This window comes from Hippocampus guttulatus, chromosome 1 (assembly GCF_054856545.1).
Source record: "Hippocampus guttulatus isolate MCC_2025c chromosome 1, RoL_Hgut_1.0, whole genome shotgun sequence".
Taxonomy (NCBI): domain Eukaryota; kingdom Metazoa; phylum Chordata; class Actinopteri; order Syngnathiformes; family Syngnathidae; genus Hippocampus; species Hippocampus guttulatus.
The window spans coordinates 13,177,750-13,195,925 of NC_141261.1; the positions used below are offsets into that span (position 1 = coordinate 13,177,750).

General features: G+C 42.0%; 1 protein-coding gene across 3 annotated transcripts in view; it reads right to left on the reverse strand.

Annotated features, from left to right (window-relative positions):
- LOC147210451 (diacylglycerol kinase zeta-like) overlaps positions 1 to 18,176 on the reverse strand; it is a 54,615-nt gene that overhangs the window by 20,367 nt on the left and 16,072 nt on the right. For 2 of the 3 annotated variants that reach the window (XM_086110798.1, XM_086110789.1), the window contains 16 exons: positions 18,057 to 18,173; positions 17,085 to 17,156; positions 16,526 to 16,624; positions 16,353 to 16,435; positions 16,224 to 16,284; positions 15,932 to 16,045; positions 14,671 to 14,808; positions 13,771 to 13,849; positions 11,790 to 11,845; positions 10,200 to 10,262; positions 10,042 to 10,115; positions 9,461 to 9,572; positions 9,250 to 9,336; positions 8,799 to 8,911; positions 8,580 to 8,680; positions 5,461 to 5,540 (listed from right to left, as the gene is read on the reverse strand). In XM_086110798.1, the coding sequence (XP_085966924.1) occupies positions 5,461 to 5,540; positions 8,580 to 8,680; positions 8,799 to 8,911; positions 9,250 to 9,336; positions 9,461 to 9,572; positions 10,042 to 10,115; positions 10,200 to 10,262; positions 11,790 to 11,845; positions 13,771 to 13,849; positions 14,671 to 14,808; positions 15,932 to 16,045; positions 16,224 to 16,284; positions 16,353 to 16,435; positions 16,526 to 16,624; positions 17,085 to 17,156; positions 18,057 to 18,173 (1,449 nt within the window). Of the gene's footprint in view, positions 1 to 5,278; positions 5,324 to 5,460; positions 5,541 to 8,579; positions 8,681 to 8,798; positions 8,912 to 9,249; positions 9,337 to 9,460; positions 9,573 to 10,041; positions 10,116 to 10,199; positions 10,263 to 11,789; positions 11,846 to 13,770; positions 13,850 to 14,670; positions 14,809 to 15,931; positions 16,046 to 16,223; positions 16,285 to 16,352; positions 16,436 to 16,525; positions 16,625 to 17,084; positions 17,157 to 18,056; positions 18,174 to 18,176 lie in introns of all 3 variants that reach the window. The other variant, XM_086110780.1, reaches the window with a different exon arrangement.

Consider the following 18,176-nt stretch of genomic DNA (forward strand, 5'->3'; position numbering starts at 1 on the left):
GAAAACACAAAACAATACGGGTTGAGCAGCGGCAAACCACGACCTCTGCACTGTGAGGTCGACGCATTAACCACTAGACCACCGGGCTGCCCAACTTCATCAAAATACTTGAAATTATAAACAAAACAAGAACATTGAAAGAAAATTTTAAAAAAACTCAAGGGCACCTTAATGAAATAATAAAATGTGAGATGTGGAGCTGTGCATCATCTTCAGTGGCAGAAAATGCTCCAATCAATCCAGGAATAGGATCAATAAACAGTAATCTAGAGGGCCCAAATTTGCGTCCTGTTGAGTGTTTAACTCTCAATAATAAAAACGGACTCTTTCTCGGGTAAAGGTCGGGCACATTGCCGCTGTCAAGCAATAATAACAACAAGACCTTCATCGCTGGTTCCCGTGCGTTTTCTATGGCACTTTGGCCACTTTCTTCCAGCAACAAGCAACTTCTGCTAGATTGAACCAATATTTTAAGGGAAGCTATTTCGACATTAAAGCTACCTGCAATTTAGCCAACTGCTGTTTTACTGCCATTTATTGTTGTTCCAATTATTCGGGAGGAAAGTTTGGAACCTCGAAAATTCCCAACATGTTCCAACCCTAACTGAAAGCCACAGATCAAAAACAACACGATGACACCAAGCACTTCGTGACAAAGCTAGATCAAATCCAACAATGCCATTCTTTAACATTGCTGCTCGCACGTCATTGTGCTGCTAACAAAGCGACTGCGCGCCGCGCATCCCATCAGTAAACAGAAGCGATGAGCATCATCGGTCTCCAGGGAGCAAGAGATCAAACAGTGCTGCATCCTTCTGGTTGCTATGCAACACAGCGACACAAAGGCTCAACAACTCCATCCATTCATTTTTCGGAACCCTCAAGATTTATTCACATCGCATCAAACCCAAAATACAAAATGGAATCATACTGAAAACGAAATGCCCACAATTAGACGCTAAGCCTTGATGATGTACAAAAGTACCCCACGGAACTAGTCCGGTGTCTTTCTTTGCTCGTTGGTTATGGCCGAGCGGCAGAGAAACGGCAACGGACGGGAGGCACCGCTTGATTTCGATACACAATGGAAGCGGCGCTGGGCCAGCATGCCGTCAAAAGCACAGCGACCGCCTTCCCTACTTCACACAAGTCGCGGTGACAGAGCATGACAGCATCGCAAGAATCCCAGAGGCAAGATCTCCCCCCCACCCGGGCTGCCAAGATGAAAGACAGACCAAAAATAAATAAATAAATAATAAAAAGGGGATAAGGCAGGCATCAGCGAGAGGGACGCAAATGAAGGAAGATCGAGGAGATGAGAGCTTTTCCGCATTGCCATCGCCTCCAAGCGTCGATTGAATTCTATAGGAGAGGCTTGTTTGCATACTGTATGTCTGCGTATCGTGGCGCTCACCTCCGAAAATACTGGAAGGGTGAGGGCAATTTATTTGCCTGCTGTGGATTGAAAATGTTTTGGTTGGATCTCAAAAGATGATTCGGAGACAAAAGATCAAAAGCTGTGTTTTCACGGATGTGTTTGCATCTGCATCGGATACACAGTTTAGAAGACAAATATTACGTGACAAAACTACATTTTTAGGAGAGCAAAAGGAATGGAACGGATAGACCTACATGAGTCTCGCCTTTCCCGGCATCAAGTCTGTGATGTATTGACAATAGCAAACGTGTGCATTCGTCCTTTGAAATGCTTTCCAAGCGATCGCCACTTCTGTCTATTGTTTGTTGGAGGGCGGGGGGGGGGGGGGGGGGGGGGTTACTCACTTCAGTCTGGTAAAGGTTTAGGACTCCCTGATTATGGCCCTTTTTGTTGCATTTGACAGAGTGTTTCGCTACATAATAAAGGATCGATATTTTGACGACTTAAAATGTATCGGCAGACTTTCATTTTGCTGCTGCCATCTTAGGTTGCATTCATGTCCTAGAGGAAGCGCGCAGCAATGAAGCTAATGAATTTTCACAGATGAGCTTCACAGAAAAAAAAAATCCAAGTATAAGGTCAATACAGTTTACATAGATGGGGACAACTTTGTACAGCTCCAACGGAGCCAAACAACTTTGAGAATTTGCTACTTCATCACGTTCCCGCCATGTGAAAGTGGACAAATAAGTAGGACAAAATAATCATTGCCCTCGGCGGGCACCGGGACTTGTACAACACAGTCAGGCTCCAATATGAGCAAAAAAAAAGGGGGCAGGCGTAGACGACTTAAGTGTCTGGATTTGTTTACAGCTGTTGAACCAAGTTAGCAATATCCTGGGACTCCATTAAACAAAAGCCGCAGACACCTGAATGACTGGAGATGTCCATGCACATTTTTTTATTAATGTCAGGTTAGGAGATGTAAACCCATCCATCCATTTTCCGAACCGCTTGATCCTCACTAGGGTCGCGGGGGGTGCTGGAGCCTATCCCAGCCGTCTTCGGGCAGTAGGCGGGGACACCCTGAATCAGTTGCCAGCCAATCGCAGGGCACACAGAGACGAACAACCATTCACGCCCACACTCACACCTAGGGACAATTTAGAGCGCCCAATCAGCCTGCCATGCATGTTTTTGGAATGTGAGGGGGAAACCGGAGCACCCGGAGAAAACCCACGCAGGCCCGGGGAGAACATGCAAACTCCACACAGGAAGGCTGGAGCTGGAATTGAACCTCTGCACTGTGAAGCCGAAGTGCTAACCACTGGACTACCGGGCCGCCCTGGAGATGTAAACAATTCAAATATTTTATTCTATATTGAATGTTTATCAGGGTTTTTTTTAAGCTTTGCTGGGATTTTGATTATTTTTCCCAATGCATTTTTGTAATGGCAGGGGTCGACTGAATAGTAAATTATACAAGGGGTTTAAATAGTTACACTCTTCCATCCTCTGATCGGATCAGTGATTTTTATTTTTATTTTTTCTCAAGCTCACCGATTGGTGAGCGTCGCTAAATTCCTGCACAATACTGAAGGAAATGCACTGAGAACTAAGAGTGGTCAATCTATAAGAACATACTACAGCAATCCTGATGCAATGCAAATGTTGCCCTCGAGGAGCTGTGAGCAGTATTCAATGACTTCGGAGCGATATAATCCACCAATTTAAATAGTTGCCACACATTCTTGTAAGGTCATTACTATCCTGCCTGGAAAGTAATATCATACTCATCCTAACAAGCAGAACATTCTTGTTCTTTGATGGCGTTCCAATGCCTTGAGTCCCATTAAAGATAATACCGGTAACAAGAATACAAGAGAAATACCGTGGGTAAAGTTAAGAGGCTCGATCGATGATCTTACAGTATTTTGAATAAAAAAAATTGGAGATGCTAAAATGTGTCTTCCTAATAGTTCATATACCGTTAGTCATGGATTATACCAGCATTTCTCCTTTGTACCAGAAACAGAGTCCAAGTTGAGACTCTCTCTCTCAATTTTTTTTAACCTGAACAAGTCCCCAGAACTATTAAAAACGTGTATTACAAAAGTGTATTATTTTCGACAGCACATTCCTTTATTAGAACCATAACTTGGACAAAATGTTCGGGCCAGATTTCTTTGTGAAAAGGTGCACTTTTCATGTTGTGCAATGCAACCCCTTGAGTGAAGAACCTTTTCAGGTTTTGCATGTGGGTGTTTGTTGTGCGCACAGGCGTTTGATGTGTGCTTTTTAAAGAATATCAAGCAGGATATGGGAAAGGAAGCAAAATGTTGATCTCTCTTGGTGGAACCCTTCTGCAGTCAATCGATCACTTGCTATCTGGCCATCACAACCGTGACCATGTGTAACCTTTTGGCGAGAATTTTAGCTCTGGGGTGAGAGGTTTTCCTTATTACAATAAAAGGTTTCAGCGCCTGAAGCAGAAAACGAAGAAACCGTCATCAGGCAGAAATCAAAACAAGCTCAAAAAAGTGTTGGAACTATTGGCGAACTTTCTTCTTAATTGGTGCGCTACTGGTGAGTTAACCTCTAAAAGTCACGTCTCAAAGCTGTTCGTGAAAAATCGCTGAAATTACAGTCGAGAGAACATGCGGCAAGTGACGCTTAATTAGTTGGCTCGATCCATAGCTGCTGTTTCATTTCAGGATGGGAATTCTTTTTTTTCTGCAAATGGAGTAGACATGTTGTTCCTTTTGCTGAGACAGAAGCCCAGGAACAAAATTAATTAACTCACCCTTCACATATACACTCTCGGGGTTGAGAGTATGGGGGATGATCAAACTGGTTGGTTGGTTGAACTGCAATTTTTGTTGAGGAAAAAAAAAAAAGTGATGACCCTGGAATTCGAAACTGAAATTATTGCAATGTAGCAGTTGCGTCATTTGCTCAATACAATATGGCCTGTATTTTTTTAAGTCACTGCCAATTCAGCCCCGTTTATCTGAAGAGATGAAATTAACAGATGCAGGCAGAAATAATTTCGGCACTCCCATCACAGCAGCCAACAGATCAGTAATTCATTTTTCTTTTGTACTTTTCTTTGCAAAGGGTCCATTATAATGGCAAAATTGAACTTTTTTGGTTTGCCCGCCCATAAAGCATGAATTCAAACAATTAACACTTTTGTTGTGACTTGCTTAGTCCCGAATCTGCAAGCGAGACTGTGTTTTCACTGTTGTGTTACACCCCTACGACGTATTTCTCAGCCATTGACTTGGCAGCCAGGCTGGCCCGACATTGCGTTTGGCTACGCAGTCGGGGAGACGGCCAATCCAACCCAACCCAGTCTTCAAACAGAAGGAGATCAGAAGCACCATTGCTCTTCAACCTTTGCAACTTCTATGAAGTAAAACACAAAAAAACAAAAAACCGACAGCACCAGAGAAAACATTCCCGCTGCTTTAATAGATGCCATGAAGGTATTTGACTGTGTTATGACGACGGTCTTCAGGACCACAATGACGAAAACGGAGACGGAAGAAAAGGGAAAGATGGTGATCGATACCATAGTAACAACTCAAAGCCTCAAAGAATAAGTAGTGCAGCACGTGCTGAATGTACCACCACTACAGGGTGGTACCGCAACCCAGCAAAACCTGACAGGGGTGCCTCACTTTCATAATACTCAACATCACCCTCGAAGAATTAAACGACCACATTTCTAATTTGCCGACGACATCTAATCGGTCCAGCTGGTTAACCGTCTCGACAAAAACCTCTGCAAAGTACGCAACGGAAATCAAACAAACACAAAATGTAAATCAGGAAAAATGAAAATACCAGTACGACAGACATCTCAATGACTACACACAACAGTGCCCCACGACCAACCTGAAGTCCCACACATCTCAAAGAAGAGTGGACAAAGGAGATGTCCTGGAGAGATAGGAAGAGTCAAAAGACAGCATAGAAAATAGCCCAGATATTCAGGGGAAAAAAAAGTCTTTCTTCATCATGTCACTGCGAGGAGTGCTACCCCGAACTCAAATCCACTCTTCCCACATGGGTCTTACCTCTTGTAAACGCTGGATGTGTTCTCTACATGTCTCCAAGTCGCTGTCTCCAGGAACGACTATAAGTCCCAATGGAATAGCTGCGGACACACAGACACCAAACGATTACTCACCAACAGTTGCAAGTTAGCTGTCGTGAATTAAAAAAAAAAAAAGTCTACACACCCTTGTTCAAATGCCAGGATCTTGTGATATAAATAAACGAGACCGCGATATCATTCCAAAAACTTTCCAACTAATCACGTGATCAATAATACGCACATCCTCTTATAACTGGTGTGTGGCTGTGTTCAGAATTAACCAGTCACATTCAAACTTGTGTTAACTGGGGGTTCAGCACAAACCTGCCACAATTTAAAGTGCCTCCGATTAACCACAAAAAAAGTTCAGATGTTCTCGTTGGCTTTTGTTGACATTTTTGTAGTCACATTTGACAGAGGGATCTCGCTTTTGAACAGGTCTCAGTCAGGAGAAGGGTACAAAAGAATTTGCAAAGCGCAATGGAGAGTCGAATGGAGAAAATATGGCACAACTGTGACACTGAAAAGAACCGGAAGCCCCTCCACGACGGAGAAGAATACTGCCGAAAAGCAACATTGAAGGAGCTGCGGGAATCTCTGATAAATATCGGCTGTTTAGTACATGTGACAACAATCCCCAATCTTCTTCATGCATCTGGGCTTTGGTGTAGTGTGGCAAGACGAAAGATATTTCATCTTACAAAGGAAAAAAAAAGGCACACAAAGGCATGTGGGAAAATTTGCTACATGGTCAGTTGAACCTTTTGGTCACAATTACAAAAGGTACGTTTGGCACAAACACAACACTCCTCATCACAAAAGGATCCCCGTACCTACTGTACAGTGATGCTTGGTGAGAGCGGCATCGTGCTTTGTGGCTGTTTTTCTTCAGTCGGAACAGCGGGTTTAGTTCAGGGTGGGGGCTGGGGGGGGGCAATTTGGAACAGTTCTAAATACCAACCTTCATGCTTCTGCGAATAAGAAAAAAACCTGAACTTTATTTGTGGTTAATCGGGGGCACTTTAAATGGTGGCAGGTGTGTGCTGATTCCCATTTAACATGTATATGAATGTATATATTAGGCACAATGTTTCAACAATGACATCTGCTGTGAATTGGCTACATTAATATTGATTTTTTTTAAATTTTGAGTGGATTGCCATCTGGTGCACTTTTCCACAATGACCTTGTTGACTCCGCTCTTAAAGGTACTTTAGGCCCTCAAGATGACATTTGGTTGAATCGATAGGAAAACCTTTGCTGCAGGAAGTTTGGAGGCTTGTCTCTATGCTGTTAGGCATATTGAAAATTGGCTTATTTGTAGCGTGAGCATTGTGACGCTTTCTCTGGGTGACTTGACCATGCAGCCTTCGTTCAAGTACCTCCTTATTGTGTATCTTGAAAAAGCTACAGCACCTTATCTTACAAGTGTAAATGTGATACCAAGATGATACAAAGCCGCAAAAGAAAACGCGCATGTATAAATGTTAAATTCATTTTTACCTTGTTCAGTATAGGCATTCAGAACAAATTAATTTAAAAAATGAATCCTGAATAATGCACTGGAACCAAAAACATAGAATTTCAATATGGTCTCTCATGAGGTTCTTGACTGCAGTATCACATTCATATGGTTCTTCAATTTATATGCATATTCTGCTACACATGCAAATTGTATGCAAATCACAGAGACAAAGCCGGTCAACGTGTTTGCGGTGTTGCAACACCACCACCTCGTGTGAGCACTCAGAACCGCATGTAGAGCAAAATGGAGAATCATGACAAAATGGGACTCGACTTCACACTTTCGATGTACTTGAGGCGTCACCAATACAAGCAGAGCCTGCACTGCTCATATTTCATTATAGCACACTTGATGGGGGAATGACCGGCTTGGATGGAGACGCAAATGAAAATTTCAAGTCATAGCTCCGTTTCTCAGTAATCACCAGGCGGTTTTAGTACCAATTCAAACCTGAAGATGAAATACGACGATAATCACTACTTACCCTGCCGCGCCATCCCGGGAGGGCCAACATAGCAACAACATGCTATTCTTGTTTCATTAGTCAGCCACAGTGCTTAAGAAATGCAGTAGATCAAACTCCACTAACACAAAATGAGACGCCTAACGCTAGTTTCCACCATGCTGTTGAACAGTCATCTCCATTGGGGGGCATAAAGGCAGACTCAACAACAACAACAAAAAAATATTAATCATCAGAGTGTGCAAGAAGTTTCACGTTGAAAATCATCTGCATTTGCACAACAAATCTCTCATCTCTCGTTCACGTGAAACAAAATAAGCACATAAGCTAGAAAAAAAATGCGTAAGAAGGCAAAAAGGAAAAGGCCAACTGAGGCTAAAAGGTTCAAGAAAAAAAAAAATGCATTGAACGCTCTCATCAATCCTACTTAAGTGTTCCGATTCCAATTTATCATATATCATCCAAGAGTGTGATCCGCTAATACCAATCAGGTGGATTTGGTGTAAAATCTTCGGTTTTAGAGCGCTACAACTACATATTTATTGATAAAGAATCCATTAATTTGTTCATTTTCTTCATCAAATCATCAGATGGGGAAAAAAACTTAATCAGTCTTTATGTCTTTCTTATTCAAAGACAAGATAATGCTTCAAAATGGCAGTTCAGAAAAATGCACAGAAAAAGAATTATGATTCTGTTACCGGTTTGTTCTGGGGAAATGTTGATCATTATCTTCCCACGTTAAAGCAACTACAGTATTTGCAAATGTCACATACGGATTAAAACACAAAGATAACCACTGTCATGTTTTGTGGAGCCTTCCATTCCAATTAGAGTGAAACCAAATTACTGAATGGAATGAAAATACTTCATATGATATCACACGTCACAGGGCAAAGAATTGTGAACACAACCTCAGTTTTAATAGGGAGTGCACATTGGTGCAATCACAAATTAATGGTGGAAGTAGTTTTGAAATGAAAAAACACAACAAAAAAACCCCCCAGACATTTGAACTAGGGTGTGTACACTTTTTAAATCCCCACACACACACGTTAAGAACATGCAGTGGCCATGATTGGATAGTGTGTATTTGTGTGAGTTTCCTTACACGCTTGTCTCAATTTGTCCTTGTCATAGTGCAGAGCGTCATAGTCACTCATGCTGATTCTGCTGACACGAAGCCTCAGCCTTTCTGGGACCCGCTGTTGGCTGAGATACAAAGAGGACCACATCCATTTCAATGAAAAATCATTTGCGCGATTGTTTCAGAAATAGTAAAAAAAGAAAAAAAAAGTAGACCTTCCCTTTTCAAATACGCATGACTCACTCATTAAGGTGTGGCAATGATGCCCGCCGTTTGGTTTTCTGGACCATGTTGGCCTGGTTTCTGAGGCTGATGTTGATGACGGAGGGAGCGAGTCGACATGGTTCGCCATCCACCTGAATATGAACAATCCAAATGAAATTAGAAAGCGTATTAAAAAAACGTGGCTGTTCAAAAGTTTAGGGGCACTTGGAAATGTCCTTATTTGTGAGAGGCAAGCTCAATTTTTTTTTCAATGAAAAACAACCACCGCTGTATACAAAGCGCTGCAAATCTCATATATACAACAATAAGCAATAAATTAATAACAAAGACGTTTGAAAGCACAAAAACGGCAAACCTCAAATTCAAGTCTCATGAGTCAAAAGCCAAAGAATAAAAATTAGTTTTCAAACGAGTTTTAAATAATTTGTTCGTATGACAACCCTAGGCTGTGTACATATTTGGAGGGTACCTGTACAGGAAGCGCCTTTGTGGTGGTGAGGGTTACTTCACGGCATTGATTCAACCTCTCGCCATGACCGCCGACCTGAAGCGTAGCCTGCACATAAAGGGCATGGTTACAAAGTTCCTGTTAATTGGGTCATAAATAACGAGGGGACCCAAAGAAGCGCACACAGGTAATTTATTTTTCCCACAACATATTGACACCATTATTTCCCTACCAATGATGTCATGGTGAACCCAATGACCTCAATGTACCCGTCGTCATGGCGCTGAGGTTCAAAGTCATGATGTTCACCTGGGTTTCCCCAAGGTGTGGTACCGGCACAGTACCTGAAAAATGGACACAGACACAAAAGCGCACACATACAAACACAGAGCCTCAATAGCCATTATCACTTGAGTTGAAATTTTTTTTCGATACAAATATATACTGTATGTCTCTGAAGCGCCCTTAAGAAAAGTGCAAAATTACACAACTAAATACGTAATTTTGTGCAGCCATTCTCCAAAAATGCGTCTGTCAGGAAGCCATTCACACTGTGGCCTGATTATGATGCCAGAATCGGTCGAACTGACAAGATGCTGCCCCAAAGATGGAGGACAGAAGTTCATAAATAAATTCAAATTCTAATGACTTCAAATTACAGAGGGGTTCTGAATATTTTCTGAAAGCATTTCGACCGAGTGGAATTTTCACTCGTTGGTTGTTCTTGAATACGACAAAGCTAATTCATGGGCAAGAAGTTGCTGACCCAGACGTAATGATGTTCTGTCAAGAGTGGTAGCTATTGTGACAAACCTGGGGATGTTGAGAAAGACCAGACATTGGAGCTTCAAATCCTGAACCTTGGATGTTAAATCAGTCCCATCGCACTGCAGACAAGCACACAGAAACAAACACAAATGAGCGGCAGTGCTTTTATACAAAAGGCAACAGCTTGATTGGCAGCTACTCACCACAACTCGGATGTGTTTCGACAGGTCTTTGGAACTTCCCATCAGGAAATCTGAGAATGCCGTCTGTATGGCGGTCACAAACATATATTTATAAATGTTCGTTTGGCACTACTTAACAGGCCGCACACATCATACAAAATCTGGCATTTAACAGTTTGGGTCATATTGCATGTGATCTGCCCCGATTATCTCAACACAGACGACACACATTAAGATTCTGTCCCGCTATCAATCTCATCTAGTGCTCCGAGGCAAGACGAGGAGGCACTTCTGGGTATGCGCCGATGTTACCAGAGTGTTTCTGAAGAGGACGGGAAGAGCAAGCGTTGTCACATGGAAACCCCGGCTCGAAAATATTTGCTCTGGAAAATACTTGTTGACGCCTGGGGAATCCACTATCGTACAAAAACCAGCATTGGGTTTTTGTTTTATTTAATGCCACTGCCTGCTTCGTCAGCATTGTTGCTCGTATGATTGTCGACATTCCGTTCTCGTTACAGTTCAGAGTCAAACGATATGAGAATATTCCCCGCACAAGATTGTAGGCCCAACCCATTTCTATTATATGGGACATATCCACTTTTAACACACCGTATCATTTTATAGGTTTATAGGACAACCTAATGAGACATAAGCTGGTTGGGAAGGAGCAAAATGAGGACAAACAATCGGGTCTGACTGTTTATGTGTGAAATCGATCTTAGAGATATATATAGACCACTAAAGTAGATGATGGTCGTGGGTCACCATGGCAATGGAGATGCTCCACTCCTCATTAAAGCTGTGTAGCATCCTATCGATTTGACCCTGTTTTTTTTTTAAGTTAAAATCAATACATCAATATGTGGTTGCCTAGGCAACGACAGAGTCGCCTCCATATGATAAGCTCAAACAACTTCATTTTTAGACACCCTTAGCAAACATGATCCTCTTACTTACAGTGTGCGCTTTTAATGTTTATTGCTAAAATGTGATTTTTTTTTTTTAAACATAGCACCGTAGAGAATTCACAACAATTTTGATGTATCTTTTACAAAGACAATAAAAACATTGATATTGTTAAGGCTACCGGATACAGTCTTGTTGCAGTCAAAATAATTGCAGTAATAAAGTGACAAATAATTTGCACTGCAGAGAATATTATTCTATGCGGAAATGCACAAACCAACCGCACTGACTGTCATGTTTCGCACATGAAGTACCTTAAGAACTCTGCTGATGAGACATACCGAAAGCTGCGGACCCAACAGAGCTGCTATTACTCACCCTAAGCTAAGTTGTACTTTCATCTTGCTTTCATGCTTATGGCGGCTGTCACGCATCATTCAAATGGGCAGCAATTCAGTTCACACAAATCAGAAGTAAAAGGTTGTTTTGGAGTTAGGATGGGATATAACTGTGTTGTATATTATATAAGGGTTGGGAAGAAAGGAGAAATGTGGAATAGTAGTGTATACTATAGTATAGTATAATGTAGAAGTTTACTTCAGCCTCTAACTTGCCAAACAAGAAATGCGTGGTAAAGATTTTCCTTTAAAATGATGAGTTTAAAAAAAGCATTTGACAATTTGACAGATCGTTTACACTCACCCCAGCATAGAACATCTTATTCCTGAAACGACTGTTAAACTTCTCTGGGTTGGCTTCTAAAACAATGACAAATATTCATATTAGGGGAAGTTTGCATGTTCTCCCCGTGCCTGCGTGGGTTTCCTCCCACATTTCAAAAACATGCGTGGGAGGTTAACGAACCACTCTAAATCATCCCGAGGTGCAGTGGCGGTTCTGGGGGGAGGGGGGGGGGGGGGCCAACGGGGGCCAGTGCCCCTGTAGCACCGATTCTGGCCCCCCCTGTGGCCCCCCCTCCGAGCGCAGATTACGCAGTCGTGCCGAGTCGCCGACGCGAAAGGTGGAACCAACGTGCGTGATTTAACATTCTAGTCGGACCCTTTAGTGCGCTGCACCATTTAAAAATGAGCGGGAAAATGAGAAGCAGTCCGCAGAGATGGAAATTACCACGACACAGTGCTATTTGCGTGTGTGTGTGCGTGTGCGCGCGCGTGTGTGTGCGTGTGGGTGTGTGCGCGCGTGTTCGCGTGTGTGTGTGTGTGTGTGTGCGAGTGTGTGTGTGCGTGTGTGTGCGCGTGTGTGTGCGTGTGTGTGTCCGTGTGTGTGCGCGCGTGTGTGCGTGTAACTTTTTTAGTCTCCCTTTTTATTTGAATTTTTATTTAACAGGATCAATATATAAGACATTGCCTTTTAAAATTTGGATGATTATATGCATGTAAAACATCTAGCTTCAGTGTATTTGCAATTTATGTCCCCGGCAGGCTGGTACCATATCATCCCCTGGCTTGAATATTCTCAACAGACGTATTGTTACGCTTGCAGACATTTTAGCCCGCCTAATACTGTTTTTTTCTCATCACTGTAATGTTATGACTACAATTTCAAAGTCTGAAGAAATAAAAAGTCAAATAAGATTTCGAATCTGTCTTTTTAGCCCTGGGTTGAATGTGCCCCCCCATCAAAACCCCTGGCCCCAGCCCGGCCCCCTCAGTGAAATTGATCCAGAACCGCCCCTGCCGAGGTGTGAATGCGAGCGCGGCTAGTTGTTTGTCTCTGTGTGCCCTGCGATTGGCTGGCAACCGGTTCAGGGTGTCCCCCGCCTACTGATTGAAGACAGCTGGGATAGGCTCCGCCAACCCCCCCCCCCCACACCCCCGCGACCCTCGTGAGGATAAAGCGGATCGGAAATTGAATGAATATTTCAAGCAAGACACACAATTAGAATCATGAATGAATGTAGCAGTCAAAGTCCTGGAATGCGATAAATGCAGCCGCTAGGGGGCAATCTTACACCATCAGTCACGTTCCCTCTTCTCTGCATTTCTCTAACATACTCTGGTGATTAGGGCTGCATGACATTTAAAAAATGTTAATATGCGATTTGGGTGTCAAGTACATTTTTATGGTGTAATGAAAGAAATATTTCCCTCATACTATTTGGCAATTCGGACAGCCAGCTAACTGCGTGCTCCTCGTCGCACATCACGTGACGGCCGTACCTGTCATGACACACCTGCGTGTTAAGATCAATTGTGGTCTACATTAACCTGTTGAGTGACCATCGATGTTCACTACTTTTCTCAGTGCATTGTGGGTAATTTTGAGTGTGCTACATTTTTTCTCTCTCTGGACATTCGGACTGCCCTGCAAAATGGCGTCGTCTCTATATAAGGCATTATATAGGGAATATTGTGGACAGACTTAGTGGTAGTAAGGCCCCTAGATACTAAACAGTTTTCCTATTTATGGTGATGTGCACTTAAGGCTGCATGGGATCGGTCCAAGTCAGATAAAAGCAGATCATTCAATATGAAACTGATTGCACGTCAGTTTGCAAAAGCATATCGCACGAGCCATGATAGCAATGACAATATATATATTTTTTGATATATTGTGCAGCCCAAACAGTGATTCACGCATCCGTCATCAAATTAGCTTCAAAGTTCTTTTGGGCTAAGGGAAAAAAAAAAAAAAAGACTCAGTGTTTCAGTTGGTAACATACCTCGTGACTCATGGAATTCGAGGGTTACATGTGCATCAAAGCCAAGGCTGAAGTAATTGTTGAACACATCCAGGGGAAGCTGAGGGAGCATACACACAATAGAAAAGAATACTTACTGTCATTGTGGTGTACAATAAAACACAAAGGAAAAAAAAAACTTTAATCTCTGTATTTTATATACCCAATCAATATTTCAATACATCCAGCCGGCCACGACGAATGAAAACAATATTTCTCTTTTACTGGATGAATGATATTCTCATTCTCACGATTGGCTCATAGAGCCAGCAAATTGCAAGATGACAGAAAATAGCCTCAAGTTACTTTCTTATTTCCAAGTGAGTCGACAATATTTACATGGTGGTGTCAGTTTAACAATATCCTTGTGCAAATGCAAGGATGCACGATAATTAGGCCCATAGTTATCAGAGTGATATTGGGCAAAAATGACTCACTAGTATCGGTCCAATATATCAGTAAAATTCGAAATTGAAAGCTGCCTCAGATACTCTAACATTAGCCAGGTTACTGTCATTTTAAGAGTCCGAGACTCTGCTGCATGACAAACTGAAACAGTCAAACTGAACCGTTAAAACGGTTTTCAAAAGCCATTCCACTCCTCATGTGTACATGTGAGTGCCAACTCGCACGAAGGCGAGCAAGATGACTGACAAGAGAGGGAATGAATCCGTGCAATGGACTACTGATTATGTGTGTAAACACAAAAAAAATGTTCATGTCCATTTATTGAGTCCAGAAAAGGATCTATTGGGTCTATTTTCATTCATTAAGCAATAAGTCAATGTAGTAATTAGCATGACACTTCTAAGTCTCTATTACTACGCACCTACAATGCAGCTGTGTTTTAAAAATTCATGATGAGAATGCTGGAAGCCAAACCTTATCACTTTGCTGCTCATCCACCTCAGCCCCTGCATTGGGGTTGGCTTCAACGTGTAGATTCCACCTGTCAAGCTGGACCACGGTTCCCTCCTCAACATGAGACAGGATTTTGGTCAGGGGTTCATCGGTATAGCCCTGTGTACAAAACACTGTGTATTTAAAAAAAAAAAAAAAAAAACCTTACGGGAAGTATGAAGTCGTGAAAGGTTGTTGGCAGTGGCAAGGAAGTAACAAAGAACAAATATTTAATGAGTGTACCTTTGTATATTTTTCAGGTAACGAGATACAACTTGAATATTTATTTTTATGGCTACATCTGAAAAAGTGTAGCTGTGCTTTCTCCTGTTTAGTCAGTTGCTTGTTACTTTTTTCAACCTCCACGGATAACAAAATGAAAAAAAAAAAGAGGATGTAACTCGAGACAGGCAAAGTCCATGAGGGATAAGATTTGGATTGGCTGAAGTTTTAGGATAAGGAAGAAAAAACAGGGACAGCAGGGACAAAGGCATGTGAGCCGGGGAGCAGTCACGACAATGAGGCAACGGATCACTTTGTGAATGCGCCGTGTCTTGTGAGCATTCACAAGTTCACTTATCTCATTGGAAAAAGGACATACAGTGAAGGTTTACTTTTCCAACTATCATTAATTAGTTAAGCTTTTTTTTTTAGTTCACAACATTAAAAAAGCTATTGAAACACGTTTTGAAACAAGTCCTGTGATCACTATGAAAGAGTGAGTATTCATTGTTCACAGAAAGTTTTTTTTAATAGTTCAATCAAGGAAAACTGGTTTTAGATATACTGTAATTGACAGTAAAAATTAAGATAAAATGTTTACTTTAAAAAAAATTATACTTGGATAATAATGTGTTCCATGCGTCTAAACACGATATTCTGATTCATATTGCATCTGTGGAATACAAGTTAAGCAGGAAAATCCACCCATATTCAGTCTTCTCGGAGGCGGCCGTTTTGCCACATTGTGTCAAACGAAAATGACCTCACGGTTGCTCGGGGCTCAGGTAACAGGGAAGGCTCACCTGTTTCCTGAAGCTGAACCATGAATGGCCAAGATAAGAAAAGATAAGAAAACCTTTATTTGTCCCGCTGCAAAGCAGCTGAATCAACACTTTATTTGAATCTGTCTTTTTTTTTTCCCCCCACACAAGTATCTCTGTACTTGTACTACTTTGTATTAACTCTGTCCTTCTGTGCAAATACAGAATTTATTCTTGGCACATGTGCTCTTCGGACTCACCCCTCCCCAGTTGAGAGTCCTGGCAAGGTCATTTCCTGTCCCAAGTGGTAACACTGCAACAGGAGGTTGAGGATTTAACCCAAGTTCATCGATGCAAGACAGGATCCACCCCACCTGGTTTTGCAGGCACACGATACACACACACGCACACATGCGGGAGAGTCAAAAATATTTGGAAGAGCAGTAAAACGGATTACAGCACGACACCAATGCAAACTACAACCATAATAAACATACAGTACATTTTATTTACCGGTAGTGTGTGGTTTGTGCATTTCCTTGAGGTACTCACCGTTCCATCCCCTCCACAGGCCAGAATCCTTTGGTTATGAACTTTCCGGTACAACTCCAAGCTAGACGTTTTCAACCAAGTTAGTGGTAAATCATAAGAGCTTAGGTGATTACTTCTGTGAATAGTTACCCCTCACTGGGTCCTCCCTGGCTCAGGTCAAAAACCTGCCTTGGGTTCAGATACCACATGAAAGACTGAAGAATTTTTGCCCCCTGTCAGACGTGTACAAAATACAATAAAATAAATATAAGACTTAAAAAAAAAGGCCGGATCCAGACAAATCCCGAATCTCCTTGAAATACCTGGTTTCCTCCACTTTTGGGGTTGACAAACACCACCAGGGGTTTCATCAACGGGGAAGGAATGGGCCGGATGATGAAGGTTTTGCACTGTCGTACCTCCTATGAATAAACAAAACAATGCAGCTAATAATAACAAATCCCTCAGAAATTGTGTGGAATTGAGAGAAGTCATCACTGACAAATCTGACAAACCCGTGTGCCTGCGCAGACGTGAGTCATGTGTTTAGTGCATATTCACGGTCCAAATTCATCAATTTCTCTTGTTTTTAGAGGTAACCAATCATCGATTAAAACTCATCTATTTGCTGTTTCTCTCATATAAAAATATATTGCTTTGGCACCATCTTGTAGGGCCAGTACGAACTATGGTTAAGGCATCACAGCATATAATGCCGATCCCCAGACATCACACAAATGTAATCCCTGAGGCCAGCAAGCAGAACAACGTCCTTTTCCCATATGGATTTATGAGGTGAGCTCTTGTGAAGGAAACCCATCATTGTTAGAAAGCAGAAAATCTTTGCACGGGAAAACGTCAAGGATCATGCCGCTCATGTACCTCAGCTCCTTTTTTACTGCTTTTTCTCTTGAAGGATGTCCTTTTTTTCTTCTTACTTGACTTCATTGATGCCTGTTTGAAAGCAGAGCGTAGGTCAAAGACGCTGTGTAAAAATCTTTACCCGGTGAGACTCTATAACAACTAATGGAACATGAGCAATACCAAAAAGTACATTTAAAAAAAACAAAATAAAAATAACGGGGCAAATGTGGCTGTATCATCGTTGTCTGTAGAGTGATTAAACATTACACATTGTTACACACCCCTGACTGCTGACCATGTTTTAAAATTTGAAGTTTTAGCCTGCACAAGTGTGAAAACACCGCCGACACTAACAAGTAGCAGCTCACCCCCCAAAATGAGTACCTATCTGCTGGTACATACATTGGACAGAAAAATGTTATCGTGTGTTCAATGTTCTGTAAAGTGCTTACAGCTACAGTTGTTGTAAAAGTGCTATATAAATGAAGATGTATTGCATTGTACATACCCACTTTCAAATGGGTTTTTTTGTAATAATATTGAGAGGACGAGAATTATTGACAAAACTTTTTCCCCATGATGTAACCTTAACAGAAAAATATGAAGCAACTAAGAGGTTTAGAATTCACCAATCACATTCAAACTCAAATACAACAGTTGTGCAACTGTGACAATCTCCATGATCGGTCTTCCCCCCCCCTTATTAAACCCAACGTGGACCATGGACAGAAACGGATGAATGCGTTTCAATGAATGGCCTGCACAGCATCATGTCATCAAAATGTACAAGTACATCCATGCTGATTGCGTTTGAGGTCATGGCTCGTTGTGTGCTGATACATTTGTTCATGCACTATAGAGGCAAAAAGCCTTGAGGTGACTGAAGCAACTGGAGTGGTGTAGCACCGTATATTTCTATCAGTAGCACCTGACACATGATATGAACCACCACGGGCTCACTTTTGTCAACGAGCCATCCACAAGGCCTACCTGGCAACGTCGAACTCGAATGATCCAAGAGGGTGGAACTATGAGGGCAGCGTGAGCTCCTATTGGACAAACCTCTTCGATTTGGTGTAACATGAAACAGGACACCTTGTTGTGAAACTA